The following is a 23958-nucleotide window of genomic DNA, read 5'->3' as shown; positions in this document are numbered from 1 at the left end:
TTTTAAATAGCCCTTAATTACATCATCATTATTAATATTAACTATTGTAAATACAAGTAAGGTGCATTAAAATTATAGTTTTATTGTCCTGAATTTTCAAGAATCAATTCTGAAAAGTATGATTGGTTAATTATGCCTTAAGAAAAAATGCAAGTTATATTTAAATTAATTACGTCTTAAGTCTATTTTAAAAGGTTGCTATGCTAAGCAATGGGTGTATCAGAAACTAGGCCTAGAAGGACGACAATAGAGGTTTATAGAAATGTTGTATGTATGGCCCCATGATCCACTGAAGTTCAGGTCATTCGCGCAGACGTTCGGCACTTATCTGACATAAGGAGTAAGGATATCAAGACATGAATGAAAAAGAGTGCTAGTAAAATGCATATGAGAACTTTTAACTTAGAAAACAATGTTCTGTTGACTATATTTGCTATTTACATAAGAACAAACTGTATGACAAGAGTCTGTGTATGATCCATCCAATTAGGGAAAAATATTATAAGCTTGAATCAATTTACATCAAATGGCAACAACATCAGGTGAGCATATTAAGAAGGGTTTTTAAGCTAGATGGACAATTCATAAAACCTGAATAAGTTATTAAAATACTTTAGCGGTATTTTTAAAAAAAAATGCTGGAATCATTCATTTATCCAGGCAATTTTGCATTTATATATTCATCTCACAAATTTTCTTCTATCTAAACATTCTCATGGGTAAGTTATTCTAAGCTTGAGGTTACTAATTTAATGAATTGATAAATATTTCATCATTAAAATAGTCACAAAAAGGTAGCACTTAAATTTCTACAAGCGCATGCTATTCATTTTGCAAAGCCAAAGCAATGATTTAGCCACAAACACTTTTTTCATGCCAAAGAACACACATCTCCCAGCTCTCCCACACGAAGGTTAAGAATCCACTTAAAGCAACATGTAGCAGATTTCTATTAAATTTCACCTATGTAAAAATGCAGATGAACAGGCACAGAGAGAAACAACCCTAAAAAAAAAGAGGAGTCTGACTGGCTTAAAATGAAGCAGATGAATAAGAAATAAACATCTCAATTTAACGCATAGACTTCTCTCTTGAGTCATATCAAGCATAGCCTATTATATTGTACAAACAATAAAAAATGACGTATTATATCATTCTCCTTAGGAAAAGTTAGGGGTTTACATCATTAACAATATGTTATTTTATCTAAAAACTGACACCCACTCCTTGCTGTGTCGAGAAAGTAATTACTAAAATGGTTTACTAAAGCAATTGAAAAGCCATGAGCAACTGTTATAGCAGAGAGTCCCCTGAGAAGCATTTTAACATGGGTGAATAAATATATTTAATTCTGTCAAATGCTACTATGCATGAATTATGAAGCACTGTGCAAAGCCATGCCAAATGGATAGAAGGATGGCTACTTACCAACAGGGCGAACTGTAGACATTACAATGGTGTGGTGAGAACATAAAAAAGAAATTAAAAAAAAAGAAAGAAAAGAAAATTATCAGAATGCATGATGTGTAATGTTACATTTAAGTATGGACAATAGAGTGATTTCTAGTCTCATAATTCAATTATGAACAGGGTGCCTAAGTCTTATACAACTGAAAGATATAAACATAATCCTATGGTAAAAGTTATTTTTAGCCTTAGGACTAAGGCTAAAACTTGAAGGAATAGTTTAGGTTTAGTCTTATCGTTAGCACTTAATTCAGTTCTTATTTCAAAGATATCAGGTTCTCTAGAGATCCTTATGCTACTTCAAAGTTAAGAACAGACTGATAAACTATTCAAGCCAATATGAAACAATCATCATGTCTGAAAAAATACGGCCTCACTACCTGAACCAAATAGCAATTGGATTTTAAGCACGTCTTGTCAGAACCATTTCAAGGAATATAGACAAGCTTCTGATACAACTTCTCAGTAGGCAATAATTTATGCCCACTGTGCTTTCCATTCATGGAAATCTTCCATTTGTTACATGCAACAAAGAGGTTGAGACATGACTGCAGATCTCAACTTGACCACTCCCTAACCACCTCTGAACTTATTCCTTCTTTTGGCATAGATGATGAAGCTGTGACTGACATGTTGATTCTTTCTCTCACTAAGCATAGCTTCAGACAGATGCTTCAGCAAATATATCTTTTTTATGATATCATGACTTTCAGTCACTAAAATATATAAGCAATAAGTGGATATTCTCTTAATGACTGAAATTTTAATACATATACATAAGTTTAATATTTTCTTTATAAATAATTTCAAATCAACATGATGAACAACCATATAAAAGCAACAATTAAGTATTAGAAAACATGGATTTCCTTTATCCAAAAGAAGAAATCTATTCATAGGAACTAACTATATAAAACTGCGCAATTAGAATATATAATATATTTTTCCATCCAATATGTCATTCAGGAATACCACAATGGATAATAACCCTAGTGAATAATAATAAGCTTGTAGAACAAGGTATGAATAGATCTTGCTGATGTTGATTCTTTGGGCTTGATAAGGTAAATCATTCAGAATATACTTTATACTTTGCATTTAATCAATCTGTTCATCATAATTCTGAATTTTTGTGTAAGATCTAAAAATAGTAGTATAGTTAGATATATGTGAAAGATATCTGTCTTTTATAATGGTAGTATTTTTAATTAGGATACTAAAACTATAGTCACAGTAAAAAAATTCCTGTGTCACTAGCATAAATATTTTTATTGTATGTTCTTTGTAAAAAAAAAAGGGGGGGGTATTAGGAAGTTGCCGGAAAACCTGTTTTACCCTTTTGTAAAGGGATGAATAAAAAGGTCCAAGACAAATAACCAAATAAAGACATAAGACTGACATTATAAATTCTTCCTTACTCTCACTAACAATTTCCCTTGGTTGTGTGAGTTTCAAATAGGATAAAGAAATCAATTTTGAAATTTGTGCTAATTTAGCTACAATATAAGATTGGTTTTTCAAATATACTTCCCTAAGAAATATTATGTCTTCTAAGGTTGTGTCATGAAAAAGAAGTATAGTGTGGGTTCATGTTAAAATAAATAATATATTTTGCATTCACTTTATAATAATTTCAGAGACATTTTACTTTACTGTACTGGAAGACAGTAAGTTCATTGAGATCCTTTTTACATCAAGTGAATGAAGAAACTGGGAAATGAGAAAAGCTGTTTGCATAAATGAAACTGCTGTTTTGATGTCTCTTTCAAGAACCATTTTGCAAATTACTTAATAAATTTTTTGATTTGATTATATGGATGCAATTTCTTTTACTAATTATTTTCTTTTTCATTTTGTTTGGCAAGGAAGATAATGAATCTATACTTGATGGCAAGCTTCCTTTGATCACCTTTTGTTACCATGTTTTTGAAATTAAAAAGCAAACACACAATAAATACACTAAAAAGACTTGGGTTTCACGTGTTGATTATAAAACTCCTTAAAGTATCCCCAATGCACTAACATTCATATAATGATACAATTTATATATAAATACCACAGTAAAACTGCATATTTTCCATAGCAACATTCCATCATGAAAATCAGCAGGTGGATGTCCTCAAAATCAGCAAAGTAAACTCAAATGTGTTCCAGAATTAAATGGATTAAAATGGACATGGCCTCTTGGGTCAGTTGACCTCATTGTAATAAAACAACCAAGAGAAAGGCTGAACATATCATTTATGTGCATCATGAAATAGACATAGAAAATAAAAATCATAATTTTACTCCCATTAACCTTGCAGCGTGAGCTATCCCAACAGCATGTCTTAATGGTAAAACATGTTTTTCAATAATAATTTACTGCACATTACATTGTTCTTAAAAGATTTATTAATATTATTTAACCCTCATTTTAACGTTGCTGCCTTAGATGAATGACAAATTCATACCATGGGAACACAAACACTCAAATTCACCTACAAGCTACAAATCAGAGAAGAAACCACTTAAAAGCTTGCTGATCTTAAAAATACATAAATCATATTTTAAAAGAAAATGCTTTGTACCAGTTTTGTACGATTCCTTCTAATAAAATGCTAAACCTGAAACTTTCAACAAGTTATGAAAACAATTAGCTGATAAAGTTCTCAAAGCAGATAGAACATCCCAAGTCTCCTTGTCTGGAGCACACATGTGTAAAAAGAAATCTGTGTCCTCTGGATTATGTAGGTCAGAGTACACAGTTTTGTTTCCATGTGCAATCAATAATTTTATTTGGTTCCTAAATAATAAGCTATTTATTACTTAATTAATAAATAGTGACAATGCCGATAAGCAAAGGGCTACCAACTTTGCCTAAATTGTCTAAATCTATGTTTCCGTTAAAAAAAAAAAAATGGGCTGGGAGAATAAGAACAGGGCCATTGGAAAGAAGAGAAAATATGGTAGAGAACAGATGCTTGCTTCCTGCTTGTTACGTGGAGACAAATGAGTGTTGTGGCATAATTTCTCTTTTACCAGATGAAAGAGTCAACTAAGGTTCCCTGACTTAATTCCTTGAACCTCAAACTCCTCCAAATTTGTTTCCTAATTTACACAAACTTGTGGGAGCAAAGCTGAGGTACAGCTGAACGGCTGCCAACGTTCTTCTAAAGAGAAATGAGATGAAGCCACTCGTCTCATGGGTGGTGGGCAAGAGGCTAAAAACTGGTAAGTTTCAATAGTACTGTAGGAATGTCTGTTCAGGAAGCAAAAATGTCCTCTATCTCATGACAGTATTCTGTACCTGGGAACACATAATTTCAGCTCTTGTGATAGCCGTATTCCACCAGGAACTCAGATAATTCACTGTAGCGAACCTTAGACTTAGTAGTGCTTCCTGTTACTATAAAATATTCTATTGTGTCTAGAAATGAGCATGATTATTTAACTGGGAGAGTACATACCACTCAGAAAGCTCATGTTATAGAAGTGGCCCTGACTACCTCCCTTAGTTAAGGTCAGTGAACTTCACAAATTGCTCTCTAAATCAGTTTATCCAGAGGCTGGAGTTTTGTTACCACCTTTGAAACACAACTAGTCATTTACTTCCCTTAAATTGGTGTGTTGAATGCTGAGACAAACAAACAAATTTCCATCATTTTAAACAGAGTTCTACCAGTGTAAAGGAGTAAGCTAGCAGAAAGCAAATATTTTAAAACTGACAGCATTTAAGAGCAGTAAGTCATTAAAAGATATGGGAAAAAAAGGCTAGTTTATATCTTCCTAACTTTTAGGATGTGCTTTTCAGCTATATGAACTATTAGTTGACATGTTACTGTTAATTATAAAAGTAAATCGGACTCTAGAGATGTCTCAGTGATTAAGTGCACTGCTGCACTTCTAGAGGTCCTGAGTTCAATTGCCAACAATGTCATGGTGGCTCACAACTATCAATAATGGGATCTGATCTCTTCAAGTGTGTATAGATGAGCATGCAAACAGAGTACTCATATATACAACACAATAAATATATGTATAAACAATACTGCCATATTTTACAATCTTTATCCATTCTGTCTTTACCACTTGTAATTATTATATATTAGAATCAGTGATAGTATAAAACAGCAATACTTGTTTGCTTTTTTGATTGGGTTTTACTTGTTTTAAAACACTGCTAAAAACAGTCTCACTGTGTAGCCCACATTTCCTGAGACTCACTGTGTAGCTCAGACTGGCCTCCAATTCATTACAGTTCCCCTGCCTCAGTGTCCCATGTTCTAAAATTGCAGGCACAGACCTCTATCCTCCTCTTAGTATAATATTAATGTCATTAAAAATATACAATCAACAATTGAAACCCCTATTTTATGCTGTTGAACTTTACACTGTGCCATAATTACTCTCAAAATTTTTATGAACTAGATGATATTATTAGCCTGATATATCTTAAAAATATATGGAAAGGACAGCATAGAATATATAAGAATTTGAAAGCTTCCAGAAACCATGTATATACCACGTAGTAGAATGTGGTAAATTATTTCAATAAAATGTTTTGACTAGATGTATCACTTCAAGTCATATTACAGAAGGTTTGGGTGAAGGTATGGTAAAGACTAGATATCAAAGACTCCCATCAGTAAAGATCTTTAGCTTCTTGTGGTTTTGTTTGTCAGTGTATGTACTAACTACAAAAAGGAGATTCATAGTAAGGCCTCTGATAAACAGTTAAACCAGTAACACTGCTTCATGCTAGCCCACCACTAGGACTGTTTTTACAGGGATTTCCTGGCTATAAAGAAGGACAAATACCAAGCACACTCAGTGTACTACTAGAAAGGTGTTGGGACTGAGAAGAATCCTGGAGACTGGATCATACCAGCTAAAGCCTCTCCAGTTTGGGCTCATCCATCATTATTCCAGATAGCACATAACACTGCAAAGGAATTTTACCTATGTGAAAGGGCCGGAGCATTGTCTCATGATGGGAGAAAGTGAGTGCTTGCTCTGAATTCTCCACAAATCACTAGTATGAACCTAGACAGCTCCCTTCATCTTGTTTAGCTTGCTTTGTCTGTTAAATGAGAAGGCAACACCAGAGAAATGCTTAAGGGCTGCCCGTTATTGGATCTTCACAACACAGACCTAGAGACAAACGTTACATCTTAATATCTCCTGCTGTATAAAATTCGGAGATCATAGATTGGATATCTCAAAGAGTTACAACCAAATTGGAATCTTGAAAAGAATCTTCTCTCATGTTCAAAGGTACAGGACTCTTTAATTCTGCTATGTAGGGGGATGAGGCTCATATAGTCTCCCATGGAGCCATTGGTGCCAATAGCACCTGCAGTTGGGTGATTATAGCAGCATCACACTGAGACACACTTGCCTAAAACCTCTCCAGCAACCACAGTTCTGAAGAGAAGAGAACTTGAGAAGCTGGAGCTTGAATATAGCACAAGCAAATGTTAATTGTGGTCATAGAATGGATCCTTTGTGTTCTTAAGTTCAAGCTAACATGTCAAGAGAAATGTAAATCAGTTTCCCAACAGCAATTTTGGCAGCCATCCACAAGCAAGAAATGAGAATCAATGCAGCCCCAGTTCTGAGGCAATCCTTAGTATTTCTGTTTGAACATGAGCAAGGTTACACATGTTCACTGCTTACCAGATGTGGTGGACCATTTAGCAGGCTGAACTGACTATTGTCTGAATTAGTTTATTATTATACTGAGATTAAACTGAACACGAGTTCAGAGCTGGTCATTGCATTTGGAAGTAAGTTTCTTTTGTGGATTCAAGAAAGAAAGGAAGAAAGAAAAGAAGAAAAGAAGGAAGGGAGGGAGGGAAGAAAGAAGGTGGGGGAGGGAAGAAGGAAGGAAGACAGGAAGGAAGGCAGACAGGAAGGAAGGAAGGAAGGAAGGAAGGAAGGAAGGAAGGAAGGAAGGAAGGAAGGAAGGAAGGAAGGGCAAGGAAATGGAATGATCTATTTAAGCAATCATTTCATTTCAATTAATAATTTAGAAGGCAAAAACACCTGAGTATTTATTATAATACTAAATATAATATATTCCTTTTCTCTGAAACAGTCTTGCTATTTAGACCCCAAGGCATACTTTGCATTTGTGATCCCTCTGTGGTTACTTCTTGCGTGTTAGGATAACAGGTGTGGGATAACATGCCCAACAGCCCCTACTATTTTGAGCAGACATGAACTTACCAATTGGACAAAATATTAGGCTCCTTGTTCAATTTTCTTTGACGCTTTAAGTCTCTTACCTCGGACAGTGAGGGTAGCAGAGGCTTCCACTTTTCCCACCCGATTCTCAGCGATACACATATAGGTACCTTCATCTGTACTCATGGCCTTCTTAATTCTCAGGGTATAGTCATCTTTGATATCGTACCTGTGGAGAATAGGAAACAACATCATTAAATAGCAGCAGTCATATAGATAATAGCATACAGGCAGTAATCTTCCTTTATCTTTTTTATGCTGCAATTTACATCTAGCAACAAAATTAAGCTCATTTACACTAAAATTACTAAAACTAAGATCATTCAGATCATTCATTTTAAAACTGATCACTAGTTACTTGTCAGTTACCCATTCGTTTTACATGTATACAACATTTTATACTTTGAAGCTATCAAAGACAGGCTTTCCAATTTAGCTGTCCTTGGTAACTCTCCACTATAAATGAAAATACTACATATTTTTGCTTTGGTTCACTTGTGATTTATTATTTTGTAAGTTAATCACTCTATAATATTTAGACAATGTGAATATATGAAACTTAAACTATATTAAAAGAGGAAATATTTGTCTTCTGTATTGAGAAGTTGACAAAATAAACATAGATCAAAAGAATAAATAAGGGAAGTAGTTTTTGTCTTTGTGGTTTTTTTTCCAACTACCTATATGAACACTAAAACAACAGAATGTCCCAAAAAGTATCCAACATACACAATCAACTAAAAAAAAATTTTGGAAACATTGATATAACTGTGAAACATTGAAAAAGAAAAGCAGAATAAGTTATTACAAGCTACCAGGAAAAAATGTTTGAAATAATATTAGTATAAATTGAGAGGCAAGATCATAAGAGTGGAAATCTGATCATATTTTTGTCTTGTTTGTCTGTGAACTTGGAATCTTACAGCAATATTATCCCATGGCAAGGCATCCCTACTTTGCTCCAGCAAATGATGCTAATGTCTTATATTTAAACTTATTTTGAAATAATCTGTTATTTTCTAAATTTAAGAAATGAGCCATTATTTATAAGTGTGGGCTAAATACTTCCAAAAATGGCGTGAAGGGTGCGTTCACCCACTGATACAAGGGGTCTGATCGAATGAGAGCTCACCAAGGCCTGCTGGACTGGAACTGAACGAGCATGAGATCAAACCAGACTCTGAATGTGGTTGACATGGGGGCTGACTGAGCCCCCAAGGTCCAAATGAAGACTGAGAAGCCATTGACAATGGCACTGGATCTTGTTTCGTCTGCATGGACTGGCTTTTTGGGATCCTGGCCTGTCTGGATGCTCACCTTCCTGGACCTGGAGGGAGGGGGGAGGAACTTGGATTTCCCATAGGGCAGGAAACCCTGACTGCACTGGGGAATGGTGAGGGAGGAGAAGAAGAAGTGGGGGGAGCTGGAGGGTATTGGGAGGAGGGGAGGAAGTGGAAAGAGTGTTTTCAGATACTTGAATAAACAAGTCTAACAGGAAAAAAAAAAGAAGAATCAATACACAAGTCTAGCCTGATTTTTTTTATTTGGAAGGCTCTCATGTAGCCCAGACTCTCAAACTCACTAAGTCACTGAGGCTACCTGGAATCCCAATCATTCTACTTGAGTTTTTGAAGTGTTAAATGATCTTCATACCCTTTTCAACTGGTTTCAAACAGTATTGTGGGACAATGGTCTTGTAACATGTAAAAATTTGTCACTTGTACTGGTTTAATAAAATGTTGAAATGCCAGTAGTCAGGCAGGAAATATAGACAGGAAGTATAGAACAGTATAGGAGAACTCTGGGAAGAGGAAAGGCTCAGTCTGCAGTCATCACCCAGAGGCAGAAGAAGAAAGACGAGAATGCCTAACTAATAAAGGTACCAAGCCACATAGTACAAGAATTCTGGGTTAATGTAAGATGTGAGAGTTGTTAATAAGAAAAACTGAGCTAATAGGCCAACCAGTTTACAATTAAATGTAGATCTCTGTGTGTTTCTTTGGGACTAAATGGCTGTGGGACCAGGTGGGGCAGAAACTACAATCAACAAAAGAGCTTTATAATTAGTTGTGTTCTACTTCTAACAAAAACAAACAAACAAAACAAACAAACAAAAAAAAAAACACCTTGTCTCTACTAGTGACATTTTTACATTATGTACAGGCATGGAAAAAAAGCAATATCTTTCAACCAACTATAGAACTATATCAGAGGCTTGGACCACCCCAGCTCCTTTGTCTTTTGACTTCTCTGATAACATATTGACCTTGAACTTCTTCCTGTTTACCATGGTTTAAGACTTTAAGAAAGACTTATTCACTATCTGTGTTTGAAACCTTTTGTAACTCCTTCAAAAAGAAATACAGCTACTTCCCCCTTGAAAAGCAGAAACCTGTTAATGATTCTGTATAACTTAGAACTACATAGAGTTTTAGAGTTTTCATTGTTGCCTTTATCCAAGAAGGGGCCATCTTATCTGTTTCACCAAATGTCCTTATCATACTATTAATCACAAAACTTTTAAAATTTATACAAGTCCCTTAAAGCACATACTTGGGAACCTATTGGTCAAATAACAGGGTCACTCTGTGTTTATAATGGTGGACAAAGTATTTAAATTCTTTGGGTATGAATCATCCCACTAACAAAATTGTTCCAGTAACAATGTCTGGTACAGAAAGAGTACCAACTACAACTGCAAAATATGTAAGAACAGTATAGCCTGAGGAAAATATAATTTATGATAGCTATATATTATGCATACAAAGAACTCAAGAGATGTGCAATTAATGCCTTGTTTTCTGCTAATATGAATGCTATATAAATGTGAATGGCTTCAAGGTTACAATGCTTCTCTATAAGGATGGCTTATGTTTACAGTTTAAGATAAATTCTAAGCTAAGAAAACACAAAGGAGTAACAATATAGAGAAATATAAAAATTAATGTATACATATAGATAACTATAATGTCAGAAGTATCTCCCGCTATATCATTGATAAGAATCATACATCTGAGATAATTTCATATGCAGGAAAAATTATTTATATTCTCTCTTAAGCATTTACTTGTTGTCGGCAACAATATAAAGAATTTATTTTGACTCAGAATTTCAGGTTACAGTCCATTACCATCACAGTGAGGCAGTAACAGAGGCAGCAGGTGAGAGAATTGGTCATGCTACACCAGAATCAGAAGGAAGCAGTGGATGTGTGCATGCTAATGGTCAGTTTGTCACTTCTTTGCATTCACGTGGAGTATGATTATTGGGTGGTGTTTTCCACTTCAGTTAAGGCAAAATCAAACAACTTCCACTATCATGCCCACAGGCCAACCAGATGAAGACAATCCTTCATTGAGAATCTCTTCCCACAGGATTCTGGACTCTGTCAAGCTGACAATACAACCTAACCAAAACACTTCCATTTAAGTCCTTTGTGGTGTTTCCACATGTGACAGAAAGATGATAAACAACTTGTATAAAATGCTTATTTCCTATGTGACTTTAAGTAAAAGGCTGATTTTGCTGTTGTCTAGGTGTAAACAGGATTGTGAGCTACTATCAGAAAATTTTCCTTCTAAGAATGGAGAGAGCCTACCTTTCTGTTTGATATGTTTGCTGCTTCTTACCATATTGTGTTGATAATTCATCAAGGGTTTCCTAAAAACTAACAATATCCATACTTTTTAATGTGCATAATTATAGAAACTTTATGATTAAATATTAATCTACACATAAGTTATTACATTTCTCTTCTCAATCAGAGATACTTCAATTTGTTTTTAACTGCCTTTGCTTAGTCTAGGATATACTATAAATGAGTTGAGCTTGCTTTGATATAAAACCACTTATCGGTACGGTGAAATTTTACATATGCATGGCATATAGCAGTAGCAATGACTATCTTAATTAAAAAGAGATGAAACAGATGAAAAACATTTCTGATGAGGCAGTTTTATTAGAAACGAGATGACTTTCCTTGTGAAATCCACCTGACTTGGATATATACGAAGGATGCCATTGCTGCCAGGTTTGATTAATGACGGTTATGTTATCCTAGGCTGTCAGTTGCTACCATAGATGTACCTTATTTCTTTTGATATGAACCACTGCTGAAAAATATAACCCAATCAGATTTGGCCCCTGGTCAACATGTGCTAGCCTCACTGTACCGTGAATCCAGACTGATTGGTGACCAGCTGTGACGATGTAGGCACAGAAGCTCCGTGTCACTGCATTACTTTTACCCCACGGTGCGGGGGGGGGGGGGGGTAAAAAAAAGGAAAAGAGAATTTAATTGTGTCAAAACCGTTACCATCTGTTCAGTTAAACAATAAACAAAACAAAGTGTATTTACTTTAATATTTAAAACAGCTTTATAGAAGGTACTGTCCATGTGTTTCGATATTTATGGCTAATTCTAAAAATGTCTCAAAAGATAAATATTACTACTGATTATTATGGAAACGAAATGCAAAATTTAAAAGTAATTAACTACTTTGCATGAGCAAATTTATTGTATTACTTTATGTAGTCCTGCAATAATATATAGAAAATCTGTGATCCTACATAGCAGGAAGAAAAGTTCTATAAATCAAAATTAAATTAAAATATCAGGCAGTATTTGAAAATTTTGTAGTATTAACAAATTTTCTCAATTATTTTTGTGCAGTTTTCAATTCACATTGGATTGGTGTAATGAAAAGATATCCCAGTTTTCCAACTCTTCTGTGTGTATTAGAACAGGGGGTCCATGCCTTCAATGGTGACTATAGAATTGGAGAGAACCGTCAAAAGAAAAATAAATGAAATTATTCAGATAATCTGGGCTTTTCCCATGTTGAAAGCCTGTGTCTCTCCTCACCTTGTTTGGATTATGTAAGGATTCCATAAAACTTCCTAAATAATTCTCATGTCAAAATATCTGTATTCATGGAAGCAAACATATTTCTTCAACCTCTTTTACTTCTTCAAAAATCATTTACAACTTAATCTAAGATTTCTGGTTAAACTTCCAGAGCAAGTGTATTGTATTAACACTCAAAATGTTAGTATACATCTGCTTTATTAAAAGTTAAGATAGCCAGTCATGAAGCTATGCATTATTTGAACTATTCATTACTATAAACTATGAATTTTAAAAAAACAGATATTATTCAATATATATAAAAGTAAATATATTTATTATTTTAAAGTCTGTTTAGTTTCCATTATGTGTAAGTTTCTGTGTATATATGTATATGTGAGTTATTGTATCCAAGGAGAACAGAGGCATTGGTCTTCATAGAATTGGAGCTATAGGCTGTTGTAAGCAACCAAGGTAGATGTTGGGAACCAAACTTTTGTTGTTGCAATACTAGTATGTCTCTCTCCAGCCCTTGTATTTTTCTTTCTTTTAAAAATTAATAAAATTTTAAAGATAGTTTCCAAGTTATATTATATTTCCATGAATCCAAAGAGCTAAAAATAGCCTTATGTATTTTGGAGTGCTTTAAAAAATAAAAGTCTTTAATAATAACTCTTTCTCTTTCAATGAAATCTCACTAGGGACCTTTATTATTAACAGCCTTCCTATAGCCTAATGGTCTATTGCCTTGTGTTCAACACAAGTATATTTTTATTATACAAACCTCTTATTAATCTTATGAGATTATTAACTGATTCATAGTACTAACTCAGAAACATTTCTTTGTACAGTGTATATGACATAGACATAGACATAGAAAATACCATTTAAAAATAAGGGGCAGGGCTGGAACTAATGACAGAGAGAACATTTGTCTAGTATGTCCAAAGACTAGAGTTTGATCACCCATAGTACTGCCCTTCTTTTCTTCTCAGAAACAAACTCTCAATGAGATTATTTATCAATTGCCTACAAATTTTAGTAAAAGCATTTATCTTCACCACTCTTTCCTGGAAAATTTTACACCCTTAATAATCTTGAAAGAAAAATAGATTGTGTAATTTTCCTAAATTATTCTTGCTATTTATTGTTTTTTAGAGACATTCTTTCATGATAAGACTTGAGTACATTAAAACCATGCATGTGATTACATCTAGAAAGCTAAATCATGTACAATTGCTAGTTCTGTAATGCCCAAGGTGTATCTTAAAGGCAATTTTTTAGATCACATAACTAATACAGGGCTTCAGTTTGATGGCCAAAGATTGAACCACCTTCAATAAGTCAAATGAATTCATGGTTATTTGATGTGAAATTATTATGAATGCTTTGTTTAGAATTTTGGTGAGTGAATCTTGCTATTCCTTTAATAATGTCACTATCAATTCTAGACAAGAAGCCAAAGAAAATGTGAATGGCTACCTGTACTAACAATGATGATTGCCATTGAATTAACTGCAAAAGGCAAATCAAACTCCAGATTTACCTAAGCACAGAGGGAAATTGAAAAGTACAAGATTACTATGATTGAACTTTCTATTTTATTCTGAAATCTTCAGCAGGGTGTCTAATCTGCAGACCATATGCCATGTGTTCCTTAGAGTAGCTATCAATGTCGTTCAACTCAAAACTGCAAACTTTGACTACTATGAGATTTCTTTTTCTTAAAAAACTTTGTATTCTCAAATACAAACTTGGCAGAGTACAGCTTCGTGTCGCCATGTCCCAATGCTGACCATGAACACACAGAAATGCCTATGAACCACAAAACTCAACATCTTACTTATCTAAGGAAGCAAACTGTATTTTGACTACATTTCAAGCTAGGAAATTGTTCTCAACACTGCTCTTGTTACTTCCAAATTCTAGTTTTGGGTGATTTCCTTGTATCGTTGCTAACCATGGATAGAAGATCCCTATTAAAAAACACTCTCTTCTTCATGGCTAACCTTTTCATTTATGATCATCTTTTTTCTGAAAAAATACTATCTTTAATCAGAAAAATGTAGAAAGAAGGAGATAGATAGATAGATAGATAGATAGATAGATAGATAGATAGATAGACAGACAGAGGAGAAAGGGAGATAGAAAAATCAAATTCCCTTTATTAGCATGTGGTATTGTAACTTTTTCTATTATTAGTTGTCTTTATTTTCTTATTGTTCCCTATTTCTAAATTTAACTTTACCAATGGTGTATTTGCATACACAAACACTGGCATGAAGAATTCCTTGTTACCCATACATTTAGATGCACAGATAAGAGGGCTCAAATACTGTTTTCCCTTCTGCACAGCCAGTAGAAGGAAAACATTTTCAAACAAAGCTGTATGAAAATAAACAAGACACAATGTTGAAAACATCCATATTGAGAAACTGCAGCAGACTGTCTGACAAAATGCAGATTTTGGTTCACAGTATAACAAGGTCAAATAGAGCAGGCATTGCACAACTGTCAAGGATCTTTGGTTTGACCACTTAGATGCAATCTGTCTCTCTCTGGAATTCTGCAGTTCAATAATATCACAGCTGGGACTTTTCTAAAAGGTCAAACCATGTGGCCAACCTAAACAAGTACTCCCTAAACATTTGTTTTCCTTGGTGAGAATTGAACTCGGAGCTCATGCATGGTAGGGAAGTATCTACCACTGAATTTATCCAAAGTCCTTGTGCTGGACATCTTATCTGTGTAGTCTGTGGCTTTATTCCGGGTCCCTGCCTCTCAATGTTGTGATTTAATGGCAGACCTTGCATGGTCTTCCAGACATCAATTTTCAGTGTAAGTTTGTGAACTACTAAGAGGTTCACAGCCTGCAGTTCTCAGCAATAACTCCTGTCCATCTTCTCTTGACATCTTGCTCTTATTTTTGACCTCCTCTGGAACATGCATCGCCACTGTAAAAACTCCTCTGATTTTTAAACAACCTCCAACCTTGTCTATAAAGCCCTGCCTCCTACTTCCCCAGATAGTTATTCCCAACACAGTAAAGGAAGTATAGTTCTTCATTAATGGCTGGCTCTCTGGCATAGGGGTGGCCAAGAAAAGTAAAGGGTGCCCCACCTCAGACATTCCAGACAACCCCAGTATCTAGCACATAGCACTAAAGAAATATTTTTAATGGAGTACTGTACTACATCATAAATAAAATAACAAAGTAGAACAAAACACAGTTTGATTTTATTGAAAGTTATACCCAGTTTATTTAAATGACTGTGACTTTCCCTCTTCTTTAAGATAATTAATATAGTAATTAAAAGTACCCATTTCATAGGGCCATTGAAATTTTACTGTAAAAATGACAAATATTTCACAATTAGGAAAGCATGTTGAAATAAAGTTGTAGAAGCGGGTTCAATTATCTTTTCATTTAGAAATAATTATCCAATTGGCTTAAGTTCTCTCAGGATAATTTGATTTTACAATAAAACTAGAACATGAGATATCATATGTGGAATATTGGCTCTACTCAGAGTCAGATATTTGGTAAGAAATTATCCTCAACTCTCAAACCTTTCAGAAGAGGATCTTAGGTATTAAATCCACAAGAATCCATAACGCTCACTCGTCTGTTTTGATATGCAGGTCCTAGGCTTGCAATCTCTGAGATGGGAGAGGCACAGAGGCAACTCCTTCATCTGCTTTACAAGTGAACACAGCTGAGCTAAGGAGGGCACAGCATTGTCACCTGGGAATGTTTAGTCTGAGCAATGCTCTGGGAAAACAGAAAGGCTCTCTCAGCCTTTTCTTTTGTCCTAGAAATGCTTTCGTAAGATGTGACTGTGGCAAACTCTGGAAATTTAACCCCTTCTAAAACGGGCACTACTGAAAACGACTTGTATAAAGTACCTTGTTGCTTGATAAATCTGATTGAAAATGTAGGCTTAGAGCTGTATCTAATAAGGGTGACTAGTTTTATCAACGCAGCAATGATTTAATGAAAAACGAAAAGCTCTGACTTATATATTCTAGAGAATATTCAAAATACATTTATTTCATAACATTAGTAAATCAAAGTAGCAGCTACTAGACAGCATTTTCGAGACATGAAAGGAAAGCTGCATCCATGAAATATCAGCAGTATGGCTGCCTAAACAAAACCTGTACCCTGACAGCATTGACTGATGGGCCAATACAGAAGGTGTAAATTTCACAAGGTCTCATTCCTAGACAAAGAACTAAACTTCTGAGTGAAGGAAAATTAGTTTTCTCTAGGGACAAGAACTCTAATAATTTATTCAGTTCCAACTAGCAAGTCTTAAACATTGTTGCACATAAGCAACAATGAATGAACTCAGTATGTTGTATATTTATGCATATATGTATGTATATATACAAATATATATGTAAACACACATATATAAATAGCAATAATAATGAAATAATAAATTTGAAAGGGTATTGGAAAGTACATGGGAAAAGGTGAAGAGAGAAAAGGAAGTAATTGTATAAATACAATAATCTTGCCTAATATTCTCACAACATTAAAAAATCAATTAAGAAAAACAAAATATGCAAAAAGCATTAGTGAACCAAAATGTCTTTCTGTGTTAAATATTGACATGTTTATGTTAATCCTACCATGGTATTATTTGTGCACCTCAAAATGATGCAAGCTTCATATTTAAGGAAATGAGAAATAACTATTATATTATGTTGTATATGCTCACTTGAATGATAGTCTATAGTTTCTGCCCTAAATATAAAATAAAATTCAAACTCAGCATGGTGGCATATACTGTCACCCGGGATTCAAAACTAGAGACAAATTAGGAGTTAAAGGTTACTCTCAGCTTCACAACAAACTACAGACCAACCTATTCTGTTTTCAAGACTCTGTCTCAAATACAAAACAAAACAAATATTTAAATAATATCACTTGGTCAATGCCTAGTTCATATTTCCCACTTAGATTTCCTTAACTTTAAAACTATTGATATTTTAATTTTAAACTCATTCCTTGCCGTGCTTATTCCCTAGAAGGCATTTTCAAATCATTCTTGGCCTCTATCCATGAAATGTCAGAAGCAACCAATGGAAATTTACCCTAAAGCATTATGCAATACCTCCTACGGGGTAGGAGAAACAAACATCCCACAGCTGAGAAACTACTGCACTGAAATGCAGAGCGAAGTATCACCTGTCAGGCATAGAGCAAGATACTTGTGATTTCAAATAAATACATCAAAATTAGTTGGACAGACAGAGAAAAAACCTACAGTAATGAGGACAGCTTTACTTCCTTTGCGTAACAGATTAAAAGCCAAAACCTAAAAAACAAGAATGGCTGTGCACTAAAGCATGTAATGCACAGTACTCCACTTACAGTGGAAAATGAATAGGAGCTTTTAATCATCAGAGATAACAGGGTCTTTTCAGCTCGGCCACATATTGGACATGCAACCTTGAACATATTCTTCAGTCTCTAAGCGTCAGGGTTTTCAACTTCAAGGCTATTCAAATGACCAATTCTAAGCTATACATCTCTCAGCGCAAAGCCAATAGGCCCTCAACAACTTTAGCTTTAATTCGTAGGTTCTTTTATTTTAAAATTATGTATGTTCCATAAAATATTTCTGTGTACAGTGGTTAAGAGCGTGGACTTGGATCCGATGCGTCTGCATTCCAGATATCTAACTACCAATTAAATTTGGGCCTTTAGTTTTCATTTTTAAATTATTGATGGCAACATTTACATGCTGTTTGAGGTAATTCTGAAAGATAAATGAACTACTCGTAGGTAAAGCACTTGTAAATATAGCATTTCTAAAGTTAGTCAATTGCAAGAGGTGCATTTTTCACATTCCTAATTCCTCAAAATTAAAAAGTCACTTAACTGAATGTTGCTATACTATGATCAATTAGCCAGATTTTCCCTCCATAATAAAGCCACTGCAACTCAATCCAACTCCACCTTAAATTTTAAAACATAATTTCTACAATAGGGTTAAAAATGGCTGGACTAAAGGTTATAATGGTTAATTATGATTTCCAAATTGCCTGGACTTAGAATCACTAAGGAAAAAAATCTTTGGCCGTGTGTGGGAAGAAGTTGCTGGATTAGTCTAACTGAAGGGAAAAATCCACTCCAAACCCATTCCAAGGGTTGGTGTCCTGAATAAAAAGTAAGAAGTGATGTAAGTGCCAGCATCCATCTCTCTTCTGCTTCTGTGACTTCCCTCCATAATGGGCCAGATCCTTAAACCCTGAGCTCAAAAATAAACACTTCGCCTTTAGTTTCTTTTGTCAAAGATTTTGTCACAGCAACAAGAAATATAAACAATCCAATAGTCTCTTGACTTCTCTATTGAAATACAAAAACTGGACTCGGTTACACAAACAGAGAAAAAAGTGATTTTCAAAATGCAGATCAAAATGCATTTCATTATGTGTTGATTTCATTAAATCTCATCATGAAAATACCAAAAACCACTTTCAATAAAGTCAGATGTATCTGGAGTATTATGTTGGGTAGTGAAGATGAAGGAACAAATTACAAACTCCAAAGAAAGTCTCTAGCTTTCAACATATATAACTACTCAAACTCTGTGATTCTTTCAGTAACTATTTCTTTGACAGCTGATCATTTCTGGCGATTTCTTCTTTTATCTATTTCTTGATACAATGTAGGGAAGAACAAATAATCATATTAAAAAATTAAACAAGATAAAATTATTATAAATTGTGCAAATAACAATTTTAAAAGATGTGGGTTTATCACAGGTTGATGGTATATTATTACCATAAGAGCAAAAGTATATCCAATGATTGCTTTGTTACCCACAATACTTTGTGACTATATGACAAAAGTATAGGTCAAGGCAAAGAAGTTTCACCTTGGGTCTTTCTATTCCTCAAGTCCAAATAGGAAATGGAAAAGGCTCAACAGCTCTAGACACTGTTCAAGTGTATGGGCTTAGGAAAATTCAAATATCCAAAGTCTATTGTAGTAGCATGTCCTGAAATATTTATTGTTACTGTGTACATGCTAGCACATTTATAAAGATAACAATATTTATTGCATAGAGTTGTAATAAGGATAATTAAGTCAAGTCAACTAAATGCTAAATTTGTGTTTAAGCGATAACAGTGCAAGTAAAATTTATTATTATCATTATTATAATTCATGGGAAAGAGAAATGAAATCAAAAACGGTTTTAATCTTTACTGGGATTTTTCTATAAGGGTCCATGTAAGCAGTAAGTATTAACAAAAAATTCTTCATGCTCATTATTGCTACTTTCACAGGACCTGCACACATCCACACAAACAAACATGAAAATAGGAAGTAAACTGAGTGGGAGGAGGCAGAGGATGAGTCGAACTGCAGAAAGGAAGAGGGGATAGCAAGGGTGAATATGATCTTTATATGTTATATACATATATGAAATTTGTAAAGGAAAAATAATCATAAAAAGAAACAAACAATAGAAAGACCAATTCTGAATTTCAGTTGCCTAAATTTACACAGAAATTGGGAATGTCATACACAAGACATAAACACTAGTAGCCGTTGCATGGTAGAATTGCAAGTACCTTCATTTTCGTATACTCATTAACGTCACCTTTCTTATTGTTTTCTTTTTGTATTGAAGAAAAGAGCAGCACCCTATTTCTTCAGTTGTTTTTAGCCTTGGCCATGGAATTATAACATTTACGTACTTAAACGTATCACAGAAAACATTCCGTTCAACTTCCATATTTCAAGAGATGGTTGCTTCTATTCATATATGAGTTGTGAATTGTTCACAAAGGCGATTTAAAATATGACAAATTATTGTGTCCTGAAAATCTACATTTTAGCTTCACGTAATAGCTCAAATTACATAAAATAGTAACAGAAACAAGTAAGAAATATCTATTAAGAAAAACCCTAGTGCCTTTAATCCCAGCACTCAAGAGGCAGAGCCAGGCACATCTCTGTGAATTCAAGCCCAGCCTGGTCTACAGAGCAAGTTCCAGGACAGCCAGAGCTACACAAAGAAACGCTGTCTCGAAAAGAACAAATCATTCAAGTGATTCTAACCATAAATTGCCTTTGAAAGACTTGTGTTAAAATACTTAATTGAATAATGTTCTTTTAAAATGTAATTTACAGTGAAGAAAATAGCACAGACACCTGGGAAAGTGTTTCTACTAGAAAAGATCAATCACCTGTAGTACTGAGTATTTCCTTTTGAGCCACAGTCACTATCTAGTCTTGGCTAGGGCCCTTGTCTTCCTACAGTCATTTCCCATGTCAGCCTGTCTAAAGGCTCTGATGTGTCATACTTTGATGGAAGAAGCACACCTACTGTGGCGTCCATGATGGGTGATACCCACATGTCAGTGACAGGTGGCACTCAGACAGAGCCTACTGCTCTGAGAACTGGCACTTGGTCTTGGCTCAGCTCACACAAAGCACAAGAGCTGCCAGTTAATGGGCATCAGAGCTTCTCTTGACTCCAGTGCACTTCATATCCGGAGTTTGTTCCAGCTTGGAAGTTGACGGCCGGCCAAAGCAAAGATAGGATGCCAGCTTCAGCATTGGTCCTAGGCTGAGATTCTCAACAGATGGGCCAGTGTGGTCACAGGACCAGGCACCATGATCTCCCACCCTAGATAGCAATTAGTTTTATGTTGACAGTAACTATTAGCACCTATTTGATGAAAACACAGGAAAAGTTCCATCCTGGCAACAATGGAAGTTTCCAATTAACCCAGTATGTAAACAAAATATTGGGCTTCAGTTCCCAAGAAGATTATGTGCACTATTCCAAGTTTAAGTTTACCATGTAGTCAAATACTTGTATGTAGCTTTAGAAACTTCTTCAAAAATCACCTCAAGTGTTTCAGCACAAAATCTATCTACAAATCTACTATATTTAAAAATTTAAATCAATTCTCTGGTTTTATACACAATTTAAAATTTTAATTGAGTGGAGTTCATGAACAAGTATTGATCCCAAAATATGAAAATTAGCTTAGAGTACTGATATCAAGTTTTAAAGAGTCTAAACTTAGTTCTGTCGCTAATATGAATAGATGATGTCGCAAACTAAATTACCGTAAATATGTGTTTCTGTATCTCAAATGAGAGTTACACTATGCTGTGACAGCAACGCTTAAATTGACAGCATTGCTGTTAGAGAGAAGCTTTTAGTCGCACTTATGGTACCTGGAAAGTTCTCTTAAGTCTTCTCAAGGGAGCATCACCATTCCCATTACAGGCTTAAAAGCAGTTCAGTGGAACACCGGGAATATGGTGATCCCGACTTAAAATCTGAAGTAACTAGAGCTGGAACCCAATACTGGAGGAGTCACCACTTCCCAGACATAGAAGAAAACAGCTAGTGATTTCCAGGCCTGGAAAACTGGTTGGTCATATTTACCAGTGTGTCTGGTAATTATTTCAAAACAAAGGTGATATCTGTTAAATAAACAATACCCAATATTTCTGTAGATATTGTTTAGACAGATAAAAGAGAACATGAAATTAACACAAACTGGATGTTCCTTATTTTTCATCATTAATCCTCCCCTCCTGAGCTCAATAAATGGTACTAATAGAACTTCCTGCATTTGCTCCCATATAGGGTTTACAATGCTTTGCAATAATTAAATCATTTCATAACCTTTCAGTTAGAATATGCAAAAGCAGAGGGGAATCACTAACCATATCACTCTCTTGTTCTCTATCTCCAGGGTGTAAAACATGCAGTTTAAATAACTTCTCCAAGATCATATTGCTTCCTAGTGGTAAACAAATACGTCAAACATCCTTGTTAGAAGACAGCGGTAGAGGTAGAGAAACACAATCAAACAGTGGCAACACAAGGCCTTCAAACCAACAGCCTGGACAATAGACTACACACTTCCTATGCTGGTCATATTTGCACAAAAACATTCCTTAATAATTGCCCTTGCACTTTGTAAGTTTGGGTAAAATACTTATTTAACACTGAAGACAATTTTGATTTGCACTTTTCCTTATTTGGCTCATGGGGACAGATGCTGTTTTGGACAATGTTTGATACACATTGTTTTTCACGTGGTCTTAGTATTCCTTTTCTTTTGCTAAAAGTGTCTTAACTGACCAGTCCACTAGCCAATGTAATCCAAGTGGGTATTTATCAGGAGCACCAACTGTCACATGTCCTTGAGGTGCACACTGAACACAAGAACAACAGATCTCCACAGCAGGGTAGCTGAGCGACTGTTCAGCATCTCCTCCTGCATTCGAGGGGTATGCATTCTAAACAATAGCGCTTCCAGACAATTAATACAGGACCATTTTCCAGGGCTAACTGTAAAGAGCCACTTTGTTCAAAATTGCACAAAAACGCGGTTGTAAGTGGGTCTATTCAGGTCCTCTTCTGAAAGAATCATCTATTTCTGTGAATCTCATATTCCACAGACCTGAGAACTCTGCAAAGTCTCACTTAAAACAGACTTCAGAAACGGAACTTGACAGTGGGCTGAAGAAAATTGATAGAATTTTGTACTATATTTCTTAAAATGCTTATTCTGTAGGCCCTTTTCTGTTTTATGAAATATTCATGAATTACCTACAGTATATGGAAGCCATCAACTGCATTTAGAAGTGGCAGTCATACATAAGAATGTAAATGGCATATTTTATTTCTTTTTTTTCCCACAGGAAAGCTATTATGAATGTTCCATTCTACTATAGATTCTGACTGAGGAAGTCAGTGTCACTGTAGACTTAGTTGAGAAAAACAAAATAAATAAGTATGGAACAAAATTTATAGCACTAACTACTGGTGACATAGTGAAAATCATATGCAGGATGAAATATACTGAATGTTCAATTTACATTATTTTGCTAACAACTTGAAACATAGACTGGGCTTTAATGTTTGGAGATGAGATCGTAATTAGGATACTCTCCCTTCCTTTTGCCCAAATTTTATGGGGCTTTTTAAATTCTCCATCCCACTACGAGATTGGATAGAACATCCCAGTAAATGCTTGTCAGTTTTGTCCTTATTTCTTTGTTCATACGCAAGTAATATTTGCTCCTTTGATGGCTTACAATATACTCATAAAGTCTGCAGCATATGAATATTTGATGTCCTCTTTTTGATAATCTCTTTATCTTACTGTGTGAGATGACACAGGCTGATGCACTGCCCTGTTCATTATAATTTCTAGCAACTTCTACTACATAAAATACTTGTGAAAACATATATTAAATCATTTGATCATCAAAGAATACTAATAAGCGCAAGAGTCTAGGGTCACCTGACATATGGGCATGCAGCACTGAGGAAAAAGAGTTTTATCTCAGCTTTATGTCTTTGATGTATTCAGTATGTAAATGGTTGTCCCTACTGCCTTGTCTCATTAACCTACGATTC

At 34.8% G+C, this 23958-nt stretch overlaps 1 protein-coding gene across 16 annotated transcripts in view; it reads right to left on the bottom strand.

Annotated features, from left to right (window-relative positions):
* Positions 1-23958, bottom strand: part of Robo2 (roundabout guidance receptor 2) — a 1551815-nt gene that overhangs the window by 111372 nt on the left and 1416485 nt on the right. For 11 of the 16 annotated variants that reach the window (XM_048422498.3, XM_085685682.2, XM_085685683.2 and 8 more), the window contains 2 exons: positions 7737-7864; positions 1429-1440 (listed from right to left, as the gene is read on the bottom strand). In XM_048422498.3, coding sequence (XP_048278455.1) covers positions 1429-1440; positions 7737-7864 — 140 coding nt within the window. The remainder of the gene's footprint in view (positions 1-1428; positions 1441-7736; positions 7865-23958) is intronic. The other 5 variants (XM_085685684.2, XM_085685687.2, XM_085685693.2 and 2 more) reach the window with 1 other exon arrangement.

The sequence above is a fragment of the Myodes glareolus genome, chromosome 2 (assembly GCF_982192425.1).
Source record: "Myodes glareolus chromosome 2, mMyoGla1.1, whole genome shotgun sequence".
Lineage (NCBI taxonomy): Eukaryota > Metazoa > Chordata > Mammalia > Rodentia > Cricetidae > Myodes > Myodes glareolus.
Note: the sequence above shows the minus strand (reverse complement) of the source record. Positions and strands in the feature narration are given on the sequence as shown.